The sequence below is a fragment of the Giraffa tippelskirchi genome, chromosome 6 (genome assembly GCF_054371585.1).
Source record: "Giraffa tippelskirchi isolate mGirTip1 chromosome 6, T2T-mGirTip1v1.2.pri, whole genome shotgun sequence".
Classification (NCBI taxonomy): domain Eukaryota; kingdom Metazoa; phylum Chordata; class Mammalia; order Artiodactyla; family Giraffidae; genus Giraffa; species Giraffa tippelskirchi.
The window spans coordinates 11123840-11142551 of NC_137280.1; the positions used below are offsets into that span (position 1 = coordinate 11123840).

The following is an 18712-nucleotide window of genomic DNA, read 5'->3' on the forward strand; positions in this document are numbered from 1 at the left end:
ATTGTAGCGACTTAGCATGCACGCATCACTATTATTATTTTTACTGACCAGGAAATTTAAGTGTAGGTTAAGTAATATCTGTCATGGCTGTACAGAAAGTACAGGAAAGGATCTAGAAGATAGAGATTTGGAGTCTAGTTGATGTGATTAGTGCTCTCATAACTGCTTGTTAGCAGTTCTGGCTCTTAGCATTGCACAAATACAGTCCATCATTAGAGTCATAGAGTTGGGCTTCAAAATGTTCCTTTGTTCTGCCTTTTCACGTTATTACCACTGTGCCATCAGTTCAGCTGCTGAATTATTCATCAGCTACATACTGTTGCTGTGCTAAAAGGCAATGTTGATAAATGAGTAACAAAGCTGCTGATTACACACAAATTTGAGCCAGTGTTTTTTAACCCATATGAAACCAATATGATAGTGGAGTTAAACACTAGAAACATTTTAAAAAATCAATGTGGAATTCTCATCTTGTTCTGGACGGCTCTCAGCGTGTGTGTGTGTGTGTGTGTGTGTGTGTGTGTGTGTGTGTATGACAGACAGAGAGAGAGAGAGAGATTCATCCTTCCTTCCTGGATGGTGTTTCTCATGGTTTCTTGGACAGGTCTCAGCATGTGTGTGTGTGTGTGTGACAGAGACAGAGAGAAAGAAAGAGATTCATCCTTCCTTCCCTGATGGTGTTTCTCATGGTTTTTTCCTTAGCCACCTTCTCTATCTATTTTCTGGGCAAATTCACTTAACTTACTTCTGCATTCTTCTTTGGAGCTACCAGCTTCTAAACCCAACAATTCAATGGACATTTATTTCCATTTAAACTTCCCTCTGGGCATTTCAAATGCAACATGCTAAAAACAAACATATCTTTCTATGTTAGCAGGTCTGAAAACCTGCTACTCATGTTTTCTCTGCTTCAGGAACCAGCACCACATAGTACCAGGTCTTCAAGTTAAGAAAGCCATTGTAACTTCCTCACCTCACCATCCTCATCCTCAGTATCTCTCACCAGTTCTTTGCCTCAGTGTTGGATCCGTGCATCAAATTCTGCTTTCCTCTATTGCCAGAATGCTTTTTTATAAGAATAACATTTCAAATTATTATTTTAAAATAAAAATGTTTATTTATTTGGCTGCACTGGTCTTTAGTTGCAGCATGAGGAATCCTTAGCTTCAGCATATGAACTCATAGTTGTGGTATCTAGTTCCCTAACCAGGGATCGAACCTGGGCCCTGGGCATTGGGAGTGCAGAGTCTTAGCCACTGGACCACCAGGGAAGTCTCTGATTACATGTTTTGAAACCACTTTATTGAAGTATTATTGAGATATAAAGACTGTACTTAATATATGCAACTTGGTGAGTTGGATTATAGAAAAAGCAAGCGAGTTCCAGAAAAACATCTACTTCTGCTTCATTGACCACGCCAAAGCCTTTTACTGTGTGGATCACTACAAACTGTGGAAAATTCTTAAAGAGATGGGCATGCCAGACCATCTGACCTGTCTCTTGAGAAACCTGTATGCAGGTCAAGAAGCAACAGTTAGAACCGGACATGGAACAAAGGACTGGTTCAAAATTGGGAAAGGAGTGTGTCAAAGCTGAATACTGTCACCCTGCTTATTTAACTTAAATGCAGAGTATATCATGAGAAATGCCAGACTGGATGAAGCACAAGCTGGAATCAAGATTGCCTGAAGAAATATCAATAACCTCAGATATGCAGATGACACCACCCTTATGGCAGAAAGTGAAGAGGAACTAAAGAGCCTCTTGATGAAGGTGAAAGAGGAGAATGAAAAAGTTGGTTTAAAATTCAACATTCAAAAAACTAAGATCATGGCATCCAGTCCCATCACTTCATGGCAAATAGATGGGGAAACAATGGAAACAGTGACAGACTTTATTTTCTTGGTCTCCAAAATCACTGCAGATGGTGACTGCAGCCATGAAATTAAAAGATGCTTGCTCCTTGGAAGAAAAGCTATGACAAACCTAGATAGTGTATTTAAAAGCAGAGACATCTTTTTGATATGCGACAAAGTCAAAGCTATGGTTTTTCTAGCAGTCATGTATGGATGTGACAGGTGGACTGGAAAGAAGGCTGAGCGCCAAAGAATTGATGCTTTTGAACCGTGGTGCTAGAGAAGACTCTTGAGAATCCCTTGGAGAGCAAGGAGCTTAAACCTAAACCTAAAGGAAATCAACCCGAAATATTCATGTGAAGGACTGTTGCTAAAGCTGAAGCTCCAATACTTTGGCCGCCTGATGTGAAGAGCTGACTCACTGGGAAAGACTCTGACTCTGGGAAAGAATGAAGGTGAAAGGAGAAGGGCTGCATGAGAAGATAAGACGGTTAGAAAGTATCACTGACTCAATGGCCATGAATCTGAGTAAACTCTGGGAGATAGTGAAGGACAGGAGAGCCTGTCATGCTGTAGTCCATGGGGTCACAAAGACAAGACTTAATGACTGAACAACAGCACTGTTTAGGGGAAAGATCCAGGCAATTTGGAGAATGCCAGATATAATAAAAAGTGAAGACAAACAGTATGACAAGTTAAAACTATGTTCCATTGCTGTAGAATAGCTAAACTGCACCGTCCCCTCTGCACTGGCCATAGTATTACTGTTTGTAAAATAATATTATGAAATGCGGATACATTTGTTTAACCACTTTGGGCGGTTAAGACACTTAAGTTGCAAGTACAAGCATCTTCCTTGTAAAGGTCTAGAGGGCCATTAAACCAATGTGCCAACAACCCAAAGGGTTTTTGCCGCGTTCTGAAGGCCCTCTGGGGATGCAGGAGCCCTGGCTCAAGACTAGCTTGGTGACTTAGACTCGCTGGACCTCCTTTTGGGGCAGGTACGGGGGCTGGACCTGGATATTCTCTGGACTGTGCTGTGCTTAGATCCCTCAGCTGTCTGACTCTTTGCAATCCCATGTACTGCAGCCCGCCAGGCTCCTATGTCCACTGGGGATTCTCCAGGCAAAAATACGGGAGCGGGTTTCCATGGCCTCCTCCAGGGGATCTTCCCAAACCGGGGATCGAACCCAGGTCTCCCGCATTGCAGTTGGAGCCTTTACCGTCTAAGCCACCAGGGAATACCTGAGTCCGGTAACAACAGTGACAGAAAGGCCCTCGGGCACCCACCTTTACCGGTGAAGATAGTGGGATAAGGCCCCAGCGGAAACACCCCGCATTTGTCTCCTGGGGGCGGGCGGAAGGGGCCAGGAGAGCCAGCTGTAGGCGGGGCCACCCCCGCCTGAGCCGCCTTCCTTCCTGCCCGCGCAGGCCCAGGCGCGCCCGCCAAACACTCCGGCCAGCCCTCCGCTCCCAGCACTCGGGTTCCAGGGTAGCCCGGGGCGGGGGGACGCGGTTGGCGGCGACACCGGAGGGGGACGGTGGGCGGGTCAGGAAGTGGGGGCGCGGCGGCCGGAGAGCGGGTCTGAGAAGAGCCGCGGGGCTCGGCTACGCGGAGGCGGGAGACGCCGGGCGGCGCGGGAGCCCCGAGGGGAGCCTCCCCGGCCTCCGCGGGGACGATGGCCGAGGCAGAAGGTGACCGGCCCGGGGTTCGGCGCGCGTACGGCCGCCAGAGGTCTCGGGAAAAGAGGGCCGGGAGACCGGGGCGGCGGGTGGCCGCGGCTGCCCGGCGGGAAGGAGCGGGACCGCGGCGAGGGGGGCGGGAGGTGTTGCGGAGACATCGAGAGGGAGCTGAGTGGACGGCCTGAAGTCGTGTCGGCTCGAGTGGGAGGCAGAAGTGGAGCTTGAAGTTGGAAATCGGGTCGCGAGCGAGAACGCCGTGGGGGGAGTGGCTGAGAGGAAGGGCCGGGAGCTGCTGGTGAGCGGAGCAGGGACGGACTCGGGTTGAGAAGATGTCGGTGCGAGTGCTGAGTGTCTCTTCGAGAGTGAAAGTCGTGTAGCCGGGTGCCCCTCAGGCTGAGTGCGCTCCTGAGAGGTCTGTGGGTGCTGACCAGGTCACCCCCGGGTAAGAGGAGCCGCACGCTAAGGGGGGAACAGAAAGAGGCAAGGGTTTGGGATGAAAGTGGTAAGTGAGGTGGATAGGGAGGAGACGAAGAAGCAGAAACGGAAGAGTGAAGGTCAGCCAATTTCATTTACAGGTTTAGGGGGCGACGGCACCGGGAGAAGGAATGAGTGGCTTTGGGAGGATCCGGAAGCCCGGAGGCTTTGGGCTGGAGAAAGCTTTTCGTGTCTTCAGGGCCGCTGCCAAGACAGCTCACTCAGTATTGATTCACAGAAGTTGATACGTATGAGAGAAAAATGGGGAGCTGGGCCGAACTTCGCCAGCGAGAGATGTTCTAGGAAACATTTGTGTCACATATTCATAATAGGCATGGTGCTTTCAGGCATAGATATAATGGTATCGCCTGACTGAGCAGTTAGACTTTTCATTCTTCTGGAAAACGTGACTTTTTAACCTTGTTGAGGAGGGTTGTGAATGTGATCTGTTTAGACGGAAGCCTTGCTAAACCAGGAATGCAAGAAGGGAGTCTGAAGAATTCAGTGGAAAACAGTTTTAAAGAATTAATTTTAAGAATTGTTTGCTCTGTGACTTGCTGCTCTGTTCCTGCGCTCACTCTTGCTTCATATTTGCTTCCTCCTCAAGTTTTCTGGGTTAAAACTGGTCTAATTTAAGACACTGTAGCTAAAAACAGCTTCAAAACTAAACTCTTTGTAGTCGGTAAGGAAGAATGTATTTCTGTTTGTTGCCTTGGTTTTATCTTTGTTTCCAGTATATGTGATACATTTTTTGATATTTTTTGCTTTTCTAACTACCTGCAAATTTCTGAGGGTGGGTTGATAAGCTCACTTATATGTTTCCATGAGCACTTAAAGCGTAAAAAAATTAAAACTGCAGTACTAAACGTCTTTAGTATTATATATTGTGCTAATGAGGAATTGTTTTAAGAGGTTAAAGTTAGACCTAACTAAACAGATATGATGTGGAACCAGTTATGGTTGCATGAGCCATACAAGTTTGTGAAATTTACTTCCGTGATATAAAGTGAAAAATACCTTTTGTTTGTAGAACAACAGATAATCCAAAGGAATGAAATACATCTTACTTGGAATAATTAATGCATTGAAGTTTTGTTAAGTTATAGTTTCATTCAACAGACTTTTAATTCCATAAATATTTGGCTGTCTAATGTGTTAGGTGTGCTTCCGCAATGGCTCAGCAGGTAAAAGAATATGCCTGCAATGCAGGAGACACAGGAGATACGGGTTCGATCTCTGGGTTGGGAAGATCCCTTGGAGGAGGAAATGACAACCCATTCCAGTATTCTTGCCTGAAAAATCCCATGGACAGAGGAGCCTGGAGGGCTACAGCCCAAAGGGTCGCAAAGAGTCAGACATGACTGAGCACAGCAACAACTAGTAATTAAATTCTTATTTATTGTAATCTAGTAGTGATATTTATAGTAAACATGTCTATGTGCTAGGCATTATTCTGAGTACTTTATGTTTATTAGGCACTCCATACTTTTTTTTCAGAAGCATGTTATTTGTATTCACTGTATTAAAATTTGACTAAATTTAGTGTTTTCTATATTGCTTTTTTTGCTTATCATTCACTTCACTTGGACCCTTTTCTTTGTCCCATGTTTTCTCTAAGTAAATACTCTGGGAATCTCATCTTCTCTTGATGCTGTAGAGAGTCATAGTATTATATTTGTATTTCCTGGAAGAAATGTTAGAGCAAAGAAAGTGACAGTATTGAGTAGAGCAATATTCACACTTCTCTTGGAAATTGCTATGTATAGTCTAGATGGACATTTGAAAGCCTATTTGTAGCACTGTTAACTGTATGATGTGAAGATCACAGAGCCAGAGACTGAAATAGTAGGTTGTTCCTGTGGCTGTGTTATCATTATTTACTGGACTTTTTCTTTACAGTGCTAAAATTATAAGATAGCGGAAAGAAAACTTGAATTCTATCCCAGAGCTTTCCTATCAGAATGAACAATCTGGTTTATCCACTGCTTTGGTCTTTGTTGCTCATCCACCTAGGGATTCTGGGCTTTGTTTGTCAATTATGAAGTTAAAAGATCAACATAAAGAAAATGAGGTTAAAGTTGCATCCAGTCAGTTTTGTTTTATAGTCATAGGCAAAAAGTTGAGGAACAAGATTGAAGAGATTGGTTAAAAAGGTTACTGTATTTCCTAAGTAGTACTTTTTGCTCCCACAATTTAATGCCACTGAAATGTCTTAAAATCAGTGCACATATTTAATATGGTAGTGTGTTTTTTTTTCTCTTGAAAAACTGTTATTAAATAGTGTCTTAAAATATATGACATTTTAGAATCAAGAAAATAGTACAGGAATTCCCTGGAGGTCCATTGCTTAGGGCTCCGAGTGTCCACTGCAGGGGGCATGGGTTTGATCTCTGGTCAGAGAACTAAGATCCCTCATCCTGTGCAGCATGGATGCAAAAAACAAAAATCCCATGTGTGTGCACACTCTATTAAAATCTCTGTAAAGTGATTCATTTTATAGAGAAATTTTTTAAAAAAGGAAAATGATAGCTTTTTGTGAAGAACACTTTTCTGTGAATATCCTCATCCTTCCCAAGTTATCGTTATCTTAAAAGCATACTTTTAGACTCTGTGTAATAAAAAAAGCCCTATCTAACCCATTGGTCACATATTTTGTTTGGCTTGCCTGGTTGCTCAGACAGTAAAGAATCAGCCTGCAATGCAGGAGACCTGAGTTTGATCCCTGGGTCAGGAAGATCCCCTGGAGAAGGAAATGGCAAAGCACTCCAGTGTTCTTGCCTGGAGAATCCCATGGACAGAGGAGCCTGGCGGGCTGTAGTCCACCATGCCGCAAAGCGTTGGATACAACTGAGCGACTAACACTTTAACTTTCAGTAGATTTGTTTACTTGATTTCTGAAATTACCCAATTGCATTTTTGTAAAAAATCTAATACTGTTAACGTGTTTAATCATGGATGTGTGTCTACTAAGTAAATGTCTTGTGGTTATAATTTTTTCTTATATTCTTTAAAAAATTTTTAATGTATTTATTTTATTTTTGACTGTGTTGGTTCTTCGTTGCAGGGCGAGGGCTTTCTGTGGTTGTGGGGTGGAGGGCTACCCTCTAGTTGTGGTGCACGGGCCTCTCGTGGTGGCTTCTCTTGTTGTGAGGCACAGGCTCTAGGGTGCTTGGGCTTCAGTGGTTGTGGCACACGGCCTTAGTTTCCTCACGGCATGTGGGATCTTCCTGGACCAGGGACCGAACCCATGTCTCCTGCATTGGCAGGCAGATTCTTAACCACTGGACTACCAGGGAAGCCCTGTGTTGTTTTTCAATAAAATTTAAAATGATCGCTTGCATCAGAAGTCTTTGGCTTTACATAAATTTTCATTCTTGTTGACTGCTTCTAACTTCTGCTTTAACCCATAGCAAAATTAAAAGGAAATCATAAATGAGAAATATAATAGTATTTACTAGTTGTCCCAGATTTGTATGCAAAAATGCTCAATATCCATGGTATGACTTTTCTAATAATGTCATTTTCTAATCTGTCACTGACTTTGCTACTTAACATGATTATAAAATAAAGAATAAATGATATAAAAATGGTTAAAATTTAGACTAGTCAGACAGAATCCACTAAGTATACGATATTTTTTTCCCTCAGTATGTCAGTGTTGAAAGACATTTTAACAAACATACAAATTTGCTTTGAAGCTCTTTTAAAATAAATTTTATTCATTTTCCACAGTAAAATTAGAATTAGCCATCTGATATCAGCAATAGTAGCTGATTCATTTCTCCTTTTTTGACTTCTCTTTTTAGACTCATTTTTCTATCCTAAAGCCATTATCAAGAGAAAAGAAAAAAACCCTGCTTCTATAGGAAAGAGATAAATTCTTGTACCACCTTAAACCTTGACAGCCCATGACAGTGTCCTGTACCTACATGACACGGTCTACCTCATAATTAAACTACAGAGGAAGTGTAATTACAGAGAATATAGTAAATTCTTGTTTAATTTGGAATCTGGTTTACTGATTTGAAAGTACTTTCTGCATTACATTTTTTTTAGTCGGTTGTAGAAATAGTAGATAGTGTAATACTGGAAAAATTTCTGAGAGCTTCCCAGATATAGGGATTTTTATAGGTTCAGCCTATTTTCTGATACCTGAACCTCTAAGACTGTTGAATGATAATGATAACACAGCACTGAAATTCTGTAGAACCTTCAGGATTTTAAAAAAATGAAGTATAATTTTATGATCAATTTATTATATTTTTATTTAAAAAAATTGTTATTTAATGAATAATGCATATGATACTCTCAGGTAACTTGAAAAATAAGCCAATTTATTAAATAACACTTTGTTCTCCAGTCATTCTGGAAAAGAGTTTACTTATTTTAGGATGTTTTGAAAATAGCATCATCTCAAGAGAAGAGCTCAGTTTATCAATAAGACTCTGAAAGCATGGATTGGAGACGGAACTTATATTGTCTTTTGGTTTTTAGGAATGTATGTTTTGCAGGGAGTGCTAAAATAATTATGTAGAGTTATCTTTGGTACTAATAGTTCTTCATGGGACTTTTGCCGTCGTATAATAAAGGTAAATCAGTTCAAGATATAGACAGAACAATTTGTTACACACAGTGCAATAACTTCTCAAATATTTTAAGGACCAACTATAGAACTGCGCCAAAGAAAAAAGCCAAAGTCTTCAGAAAATAAAGAATCTGCCAAAGAAGAGAAAATCAGTGACACTCCAGTTCCTGAAAGAGCTCCAAAACGTAAGTTAGATTTGGAGTTTTTTTACTATTATAAGAATAGTTACGTTAGGTAGTATATTTTACAGTAATATTTTAAATTATAAACATATTTTGTATTAAGTATGTGGTGATATCAGTCAGCTTTCATTAGGTTTTGCTGTAGAACAATTCCTAAGTGTCACTAGCTTACAAAAAGCATTTATTTCTGATTAACTTGCATATTGTGGCTGTCGGCTGGCTGATGAAGCTTCATGTGTCCTGAAGGAACAGTCTCTATTTGGGATGTGTTCTTGTGGCAGAGAAAAAGAGCAGCAGACAGGTAGAGTCATGCAGTGCCTCTTAAAGGTTTTGCTGAACTGCACACTGTCACTTGTACTTGCATTCTGTTGGCCCAAAGAAGTCATCCAGTCAATCCAGGCAGTGGGATGGAGGAGTTTATTCTGATTACAAGGATGCATGGCAAGTCATGTGGTAATGGGTAGGGATGAAAAATCTTTATAGGAAAGGACAAAGTAGTTGGGAGTAATGATAATAGTCTACCACATTCTGGCCTTTTGGTCATAAATATTTACTTCTCTCCCTCAGACAAAATACACTTGGTACCTCCCTGACTCCAAGGAAGACGCTCAGTCTTACCTAGTGAGGGCATCAGTCTTGAAGCCTAAGGTCATCTTATCAGGGTCTATTCAGGGTCAGCTTTGACTCATTCTGATCCAGAGTCTGAAGAATTAAAAAAACAAGTTACTTGCTCTGTGTCAGGGGTCCCCAAACCCAGTCCTGTGTTCAGAGATTGAACAATACAAAACAAAATCAGCAAAGGGAAAAGGCGTATGGGCTGAAGTCTGCAAGAAACTAGGCAAAAGCTTCCAGGACACATAGGACACGCGTAATTCTTTCAGCCTCAGTTTGTGGCATTTGTAGTTTTGTCTGTTTGGGAAGCTTATTAACAACTCTGCTCAGGATTTTTAGTGGTGGCTGATCATGGAACCTCTGCTTAATGCCTGCAAAAGTTCTAGACTCCTAGAAAGAAAGCAGTAGGTGTGAAGCATACTGTTTGCACAAATAAGTTAGACACAGTAAACCACTCATTAGAAAATGATGGGAAACCTTTTGAAATCCAGGTTCCCAGAGACCTACCAAGAGCCTACCTTTTAAGCAGGCTTTTCTTAGCAAAGCAGTTATAATAAGCCTGCTATGATAGTCTTTTCTGTACATGTCCCTTTTTCCATTATACATTTTTGGTTGGAGACAGGATAACCAAAATAAATGGTTCCATTCAGAAAGAGGAAGAGTGAGAGACACATTAAACACTGGCCCATAGCAATTTTGAAATCCTACTAAGTAAATATGAGATCTTCCTCCTCTGGGGAAGGGAATGTTTCTTGATTAGGCACTAGCTGTTTTCCTTGGGGGTATTTGTCCAGTTCATTGTTCTTTGTGGTCCTTGACTTTATCCTCTGAAGGTCCTTCCTTTTCCATTAGCCTCCTGAAGCATATCTGAAAGTGGCTTTGGAGAATATGCCATCCTTAGGAGCTGAACAGCTTTTACAAATAGATTCTTCCCAAAGGGAGTTCAAAGCCAATTTGTATAAATTTGCTCAAATAAGATAAACAGTTTGGGAGATGGAAAATAATAATCCGTCATATGTGTGATAAATCATTTTATAAAACTGTTTCCTATCAATAGTTGCAATTTTAGTACTGGCTTTTGTTTTTATTACTTTAGATAACAAGATCACAAAAGAGATTATAACTAGAGTACCTTGATTATGAACTGCTTTGATTGCAGGAAAGAGATCCATTAGAACAGAACTGGCCCATTTGCCAGCAGACATGAAAAGGAAAATAGGAGTCCAAAATTTCTGAGACTTGTAGTGTTGAAGTCAGTATTATTTGTCTTTTCAACTAGTAAAACATAAAATTGAGAAATACTTTAAGTAGCAAAGGCTGATAAAGATGAATCCTTAGGGCAATGACCAAATCAAGGGCATGACTGGTCACATAGTCTGTTAAAATGTATGAGGTTTAAAGTTCAGTTCAGTTGCTCAGTCATGTCCGACTCTCTGCGACCCCATGAACTGCAGCACGCCAGGCCTCCCTGTCCATCACCAACTCCCGGAGTCCACCGAAACCCATGTCCATTGAGTCGGTGATGCCATCCAACCATCTCATCCTCTGTCATCCCCTTCTCCTGCTTTCCGTCTTTCCCAGTGTCAGGGTCTTTTCAAATGAGTCAGCTCTTCGCATCAGGCGGCCAAAGTATTGGAGTTTCAGCTTCAGCCTCAGTCCTTCCAATGAGTATTCAGGACTGATTTCCTTTAGGATGGACTGGTTGCATCTCCTTACAGTCCAAGGGACTTGCAAGAGTCTTCTCCAACATCACAGTTCAAAAGCATCAAGTAGGTAAAAAATCAATAAAATTGTTTTTTTCTTTGCAAAAATGAATGGTTTAATTTTGTAAAATTAAGGTACAACTTACAATAAAACGCACAGAATCATAGGTATTAAGTGAATTTTGGTACTTGAATACAATTAAGATACATAACATTTCCCTTATCCCAGAAAGTTCTTTTGTATTCCTTTCCAGTAAAGTTCCCCGTGCCCCCTAAAACAACCACTCTTCTGATATTTTTCAATATTGATTAACTTTGCATGTTGTAGAATTTCATGTAAATGGAATCACACAACATATATGCCTTTGTGTCTGGAGTCTTTCGCTTAGTTCAGTATGTTATCCTTAAAATGTAATCATTTTGAGATTCATTCATCTTGCTATAAGAGTTTATTCCTGCTTTTCTAGTTCGATATTTGAGTAATTTCCAGGATTTAGCTATTATGAATAAGGCTGCTATGAATACTTGTACTGGTCTTTTTGTGGACATCTATTTTTATTTCTCTTGGAGAAGGAAATGTCAAGCTACTCCAGTATTATCTGGGAAATCCATGGACAGAGTAGCCTGGTGGGTTACAGACCATGAGGTCACAAAGATTTAGACATGACTTAATGACCAAATAACAACAGCAATTTTTATTTCTCTTAGGTAAATACCTAGGCAAATTGTCAGCTAAGTTTAGAGAAAGACATACTGTCAACAGAGCTGCCAGCCTAGGTTAAGAAGAACCCAACTATTCACGTCTTGAAATGATATTTGAATCCCTAACTTTCTACATTCAGGAAGCAGGCCGAGTAGGCTGCTCTTAGGGTATCTTCCTTGAGGAGCGAGTGTTTTTTGCCTTTGAAGGGAAGTAGATATTTGTGATGAATGGGGCAAACCCTGGTGGATTCTGCAACTGTTCTCAAATATTTTCTTCCTTCCCTGGAAATGCGTTACACGTTCTTTCCCATTACTATGTTGATTTGGGTGCCTCTCTGAAGCAGAGTGTACTTCCCTACCCTGTTGTCAGGTTTATATATGTGACTTGCCTGAGCCCATGGAATGTGAGTTAAAGGAGCAGTGTACTTGTTCTAATCAGAAATTGGAAGAGGCATTATATGTTTTTGCCTGTTCTGTTCTTCTCCTCTTTAGTAATGAGAACAGCATGTCCCAAATAGGGACTGATTCTGTTCTGGAACTTTGAAGATACAAGAAGAGCCACAGCTAATCTAAAATCGAATTGAGTGGAGAGTGACTGCTGATCCAAAATCTGTAGTAACATGAGTGAGAAATATTTGTTTTCTAAGCCATTGGAAGTATGGGGGTCACTTTTTCACTACAGCAAAGCCAACTAATACAGTGAGCATTTAAAATGTTTTGGAAAATACAGTATAAGCAATTGTTCTATTAAGCAATTTAGAGATAGCTACTATAAAACAGTTCAGTTCAGTTCAGTCCCTCAGTCATGTCCAACTCTTTGCAACCCCATGAATTGCAGCACGCCAGGCCTCTCTGTCCATCACCAACTGCTGAAGTCTGCCCAAACCCATGTCCATCAAGTCAGTGATGCCATCCAACCATCTCATCCTCTGTCGTCCCCTTCTCCTCCTGCCCCTAATCCTACCCAGCATTAGGGTCTTTTCCAATGAGTCAACTCTTCGCATGAGGTGGCCAAAGTATTGGAGTTTCAGCTTCAACATCAGTCCTTCCAATGAACACCCAGGATGGAACTACTTTGGGATGGCTTGATTGGATCTCCTTGCAGTCCAAGGGACTCTCAAGAGTCTTCTCCAACACAACAGTTCAAAAGCATCAATTCTGCGGTGCTCAGCTTTCTTCACTGTCCAACTCTCACATCCGTACATGACCACTGGAAAAACCATAGCCTTGACTAGACGGACTTTTGTTGGCAAAGTAATGTCTCTGCTTTTAAATATGCTATCTAGGTTGGCCATAACCTTCCTTCCAAGGAGTAAGCGTCTTTTAATTTCATGGCTGCAGTCACCATCAGCAGTGATTTTGGAGCCCAAAAAAATAAAACAGTATTTTCCCCCAACTACAAAAATGTATTTTTAGGATTAAAAATGTGAAAATAGAGAAAAGTATAATAAAAATAAAATATATGCATAATTCTACTAGATAATAGCTATTATTATCTATTAGATAATAGCTATTAATTGATGCTTTTGAACTGTCGTGTTGGAGAATACTCTTGAGAGTCCCTTGGACTGCAAGGAGATCCAACCAGTCCATCCTAAAGGAGATCAGTCCTGGGTGTTCATTGGAAGGACTCATGTTGAAGCTGAAACTCCAATACTTTGGCCACCTGATGCGAAGAGCTGACTCATTTGAGAAGACCCTGAAGCTGGGAAAGATTGAGGGCAGGAGGAGAAGGGGATCACAGAGGATGAGATGGCTGGATGGCATCACTGACTCATGGGCATGGGTTTGGGTGGACTCTGGGAGTTGGTGATGGACAGGGAGGCCTGGCGTGCTGCAGTTCATGGGGTCGCAGAGAGTTGGACACAACTGAGCGACTGAACTGAACAGCTATTAAAATTTTGACAAGTACTGCTTATATTTTTTCAATGTATTTATACTTTTTTCTTTTGTTTGTTTTACCCTTTTGTGAAATTGAATACTATGTTTCTTTTTTTTTTGGCTATGTGGCTTGTGGGATCTCAGTTCCCTGACAAGGGAGTTAACTTGGCACTGAAACATACAGAAGTTTTTTGATTAGGCCTATTTGTGACTAATGTAACTTAACTGGAAATCAGTCCTTGACTTTCCAGTTTTCCAATTTAAATGGTAATTTTTTTGTGGCCGTGCTATACAGCTTGCAGGATCTCAGTTCCCTAACCAGGAATTGAGCTCTGGGGCCATGGCAGTGAAAGCCCGGAATTCTAACCACTAGACCCCCAGGGAACTCCCATGATAATTTTTAAATAAATAATTTCCAGGACCCAGAGCTCTTTATTTTCTCTAAAACATATATACTTATACACTGAACACTGATAGCTTGATTCCACCTTTGACTCTACAGAATCTTCACAAACAAAATATAGTACTAAGGTAAGGCATTTATATGTAGGATTTGGTTGAATATATTTTTTGTAATAGACCTTGATTATCAGGATTAATTTTCATTGTCCAGGAATTAATTTAAAAGATACAGGAAAAGATACATGTTTAGAAACTGTGTAGCACTTTTACCAGATTCCCATGTTAGGTAAGTTTTCTTGTAGTCTTTCTATAGGTTATGTTGTGTCAACACTGCTCTAACTACTTATCTTATATATTTTTGCAAGTATGCTTTTTAGCCCAATAATAATAACTGTTATTTACTGATATCTTGCTTTGTGCCAGAGCAAATGCTTTCCATTTCCTATTGTAAACAGTAATTGTAAAATAATTGTGTCATACTGATTCTTTTTTTAAAATATTTATTTATATATTTATTTTTATCTTTGGCCAAGTCAGCTGACTTGTGGGATCTTGATTCCCTGACTGGGGATTGAACCCCCGCCCTTGGCGGTGAAAACAGAGTCCTAACCACTGAATCACCAGGAAATTCTGTGATTATAATATTTGATTTATTGTGTAGTATCTTTCAAGCATTTTTAATATTATTCTTATTAATTTACTGATATCTATCTAGTATTCTATTTAATGTCTCTAATGTGTTATACATACCAGTATTTATTAAATAATTTATTAAGCTGCAGTTTTAGTTCAGCTAAATTATTAAGTCAACAGGTTTGTTTTACAAACCTGTCAGTCATTCAGTAACATAACACTGGGCATTGAATCTTGAGGCCTTGGCTTGATTTACTGAATCTTTTTTTTCCCCCTATAATTTTATTGAGATATAATTGATATACAGCACTGTATAGGCATAATGATTTAACTTGCATACATCATGGAATAATTATCACTAAAATCCATTAGATACAGAATTAAATAGAAATTACAGAATTAAAGAAATATAAAAATTTTTTTCCTTGAGAATTCTTAAGCTTTACTTTCTTAACAGCTTTCATGTATGACATAGCAGTATTAATTATATTTACCATATAGTACATTGCATCCCTAGTACTTATTTATCTTATAGCTGGAAGTTTGTACATTTTGACTGCCTTCATTCAGTTCCCTCTTCCCCATCTCTCACCTCTGGTAACCACACGTATGATCTTTTTCTCTTTGAGTTTGTTTTTGAAGTATAATTGACCTACAACACTATGTTAGTTCCTGTTACATAACATAGTGAATCAATATTTCTATAGATTTCAAAATGATGACCACCGTAAATCGCCTGCTGTGTTTAAAACGGATAACCAACAAAGACCTACTGCGTATCACTGGGAACTCTGCTCAGTGTTACGTGGCCGCCTGAATGGGAGGAGGGTTTGGGGAAGAGCAGATACATGTATATGTATGGCTGAGTTGCTTTGCTGTATACCTGAAACCGTCAAATCATTGTTAATTGCCTATACTCCAAAGTAAATTTAAAAGTTTTTTTAAAAAGGTATATAATTATTGACTATAGTCCCCACACTGTACATTTCATACCTGTGATTCATTTATTTTGCAGCTAGAAGTTTGTATGTCATAATCCCCTTCACCTATTTCTTCATCCCCCCACCTCTCTGCTGTCTGGCAACCACCTGTTTGTTCTCTGTACCTGACTCTCTTTCTGCTTTGTTATGTTGTTCATTTGTTTTTTTTAGATAACACATAATAGGTGAAGTCATATGGTATTTGACTTCACCTATTATGTGACATCGGAGAAGGCAATGACACCCCACGCCAGTACTCTTGCCTGGAAAATCCCATGGACGGAGGAGCCTGGTAGGCTACAGTCCATGGGGTCGCTAAGAGTCGGACACGACTGAGGAACTTCACTTTCACTTTTCCCTTTCATGCACTGGAGAAGGAAATGGCAACCCACTCCAGTATTCTTGCCTGGAGAATCCCAGGGATGGGGGAGCCTGATGGGCTGCCGTCTATGGGGTCGCACAGAGTCGGACACGACTGAAGTGACTTAGCAGCAGCAGCAGCAGCAGCATTATGTGACATATGGTATTTTGGAGAAGGCAGTGGCACCCCACTCCAGTACTCTTACCTGGAAAACCCATGGATGGAGGAGCCTGGTAGGCTGCAGTCCATGGGGTCGCTAAGAGTCGGACATGACTGAGTGACTTCACTTTCACTTTTCACTTTCATGCATTGGAGAAGGAAATGGCAACACACTCCAGTGTTCTTGCCTGGAGAATCCCAGGGATGGCGGAGCCTGCTGGGCTGCCATCTATGGGGTCACACAGAGTTGGACACGACTGAGGTGACTTAGCAGTAGCGGTAGCATATGGTATTTATTATTATTATACTGAATCTTAATAGCTGTAAAAGGGCTAAATCATCCTGTGTGTAGAAATTCAAATGTGTTCTATGCTTTTGACAAGAAGTATTTACATACCTATATATATGTAACAGTTGTGTATGGTGTTTTAAATATATAATCATCAAAAGTCATCACCTTGTATAATTCAAAGAGCTGTAATTTGTAGTGTGTAAATTATTCCTCAATAAAAAATTACTTGATAAGGAAAAAAATAACAATAGTAATTCTAAATGAACCTGTATTTTTTTCCCTAGATATTTGGTAATACATTCCTTTTATTCCTTTTTTTAAGTTGATGGACTTTTATTTGTTTATTTTTTTAAACTTTTTCTTTTGTATTGGAGTATAGCCAATTAACAAACAATATTGTGATAGTTTCAAGTGAATACTGAAGGAATTCAGCCATAATATACATGAATCCATTGTATATTATGTATATCCATAATATACATAATATACCTGTATCCATTCTACCCTGATAGACTTTAATTTTAAAAAATGTTTTTAATTTATAGAAGATTGAGTAAATAGTATAGTACAGAGTTCCTGTCTTGCACACCCCCCGTAAGAATTTTCCCTATTAGTGACATATTAGTATGGTTCGTTTGGTACAAATAATGAACCATTTCATTGAAACATGATTTTTGTTTTAGCATCAATAATATATATTATTAATTTTATTAGAGCATAGTTGCTTTCATTCACTTTAGGTACATTTTTTTTTTTTTTTTGAAGTACAATAAACTGTGGAAAATTCTGAAAGAGATGGGAATACCAGACCATTTGACCTGTCTCTTGAGAAACCTGTATGCAGGTCAGGAAGCAACAGTTAGAACTGGACATGCAACAACAGACTGGTTCCAAATAGGAAAAGGAGTACGTCAAGGCTGTATATTGTCACCCTGCTTATTTAACTTATATGCAGAGTACATCATGAGAAACGCTGGGCTGGAAGAAACACAAGCTGGAGTCAAGATTGCCGGGAGAAATATCAATAACCTCAGATATGCAGATGACCCCACCCTTATGGCAGAAAGGGAAGAAGAACTGAAGAGCCTCTTGATGAAAGTGAAAGAGGAGAGAGAAAAAGTTGGCTTAAAGCTCAATGTTCGGAAAACTAAGATCATGGCATCTGGTCCCGTCACTTCATGGGAAATAGACGGGGAAACAGCGTCAGACTTTATTTTTGGGGGCTTCAAAATCACTGCTGATGGTGATTGCAGCCATGAAATTAAAAGACGCTTCCTCCTTGGAAGGAAGGTTATGGCCAACCTAGATATCATATTTAAAAGCAGAGACATTACTTTGCCAACAAAGGTCCATCTAGTCAGGCTATGGTTTTTCCAGTGGTCATGTATGGATGTGAGAGTTGGTCGGTGAAGAAAGCTGAGCGCCGCATAATTGATGCTTTTGAACTGTGGTGTTGGAGAAGACTCTTGAGAGTCCCTTGGACTGCAAGGAGATCCAATCAATCCATCCTAAAGGAGATCAATCCTGGATGTTCATTGGAAGGACTGATGTTGAAGCTGAAACTCCAATACTTTGGCCACCTCATGCAAAGAGCTGACTCATTGGAAAAGACCCTAATGCTGGGTAGGATTGGGGGCAAGAGGAGAAGGGGACGACAGAGGATGAGATGGTTGGATGGCATCACTGACTCGATGGACATGGGTTTGGGTAGACTCCGGGAGTTGGTGATGGACAGAGAGGCCTGGCGTGCTGCAATTCAGAGGATGAGATGGTTGGATGGCATCACTGACTCGATGGACATGGGTTTGGGTAGACTCCGGGAGTTGGTGATGGACAGAGAGGCCTGGCGTGCTGCAATTCATGGGGTCGCAGAGAGTCGGACACGACTGAGCGACTAAACTGAACTGATAGAATACTCCATATACTATCCTGTGTGCTCAGTTGCTCAGTCGTGTCTGACTCTCTGCGACCCCATGGGCGGTAACCCACCAGGCTCTTTTGTCCATGAGATTTCCCAGGCAGGAATAACTGGAGTGGGTTGCCATTTCCTCTTCTAGGAGATATTCCCAGCTAAGGGATCAAACCTGCCTCTCTTGCATCGTTAGGCGGATTCTTTACCACTGTGCCACCTGGGAACCTCTTGATAACGTTATTTTTTTAACTAAAGTCCATACTTTATTTAGTGTTCATCTGATGTCCTTTTCTG

General features: G+C 40.5%; 1 protein-coding gene and 1 non-coding gene across 6 annotated transcripts in view; one reads left to right on the top strand and one right to left on the bottom strand.

The window, feature by feature from the left end:
* Nucleotides 1-1198: 1198 nt before the first annotated feature.
* On the bottom strand, nt 1199-1271 carry TRNAG-CCC (transfer RNA glycine (anticodon CCC)). The gene has a single exon. It is a non-coding gene; the product is annotated as a tRNA-Gly (tRNA).
* Nucleotides 1272-3409: 2138 nt separating this feature from the next.
* DPY19L4 (dpy-19 like 4) overlaps nt 3410-18712 on the top strand; it is a 59932-nt gene continuing 44629 nt past the window's right edge. For 3 of the 5 annotated variants that reach the window (XM_081496978.1, XM_081496980.1, XM_081496983.1), the window contains exons 1-2: nt 3410-3552; nt 8674-8784. In XM_081496978.1, coding sequence (XP_081353104.1) covers nt 3537-3552; nt 8674-8784 — 127 coding nt within the window. In that variant the 5' untranslated portion in view covers nt 3410-3536. Of the gene's footprint in view, nt 3553-8673; nt 8785-10974; nt 11163-18712 lie in introns of all 5 variants that reach the window. The other 2 variants (XM_081496979.1, XM_081496981.1) reach the window with 1 other exon arrangement.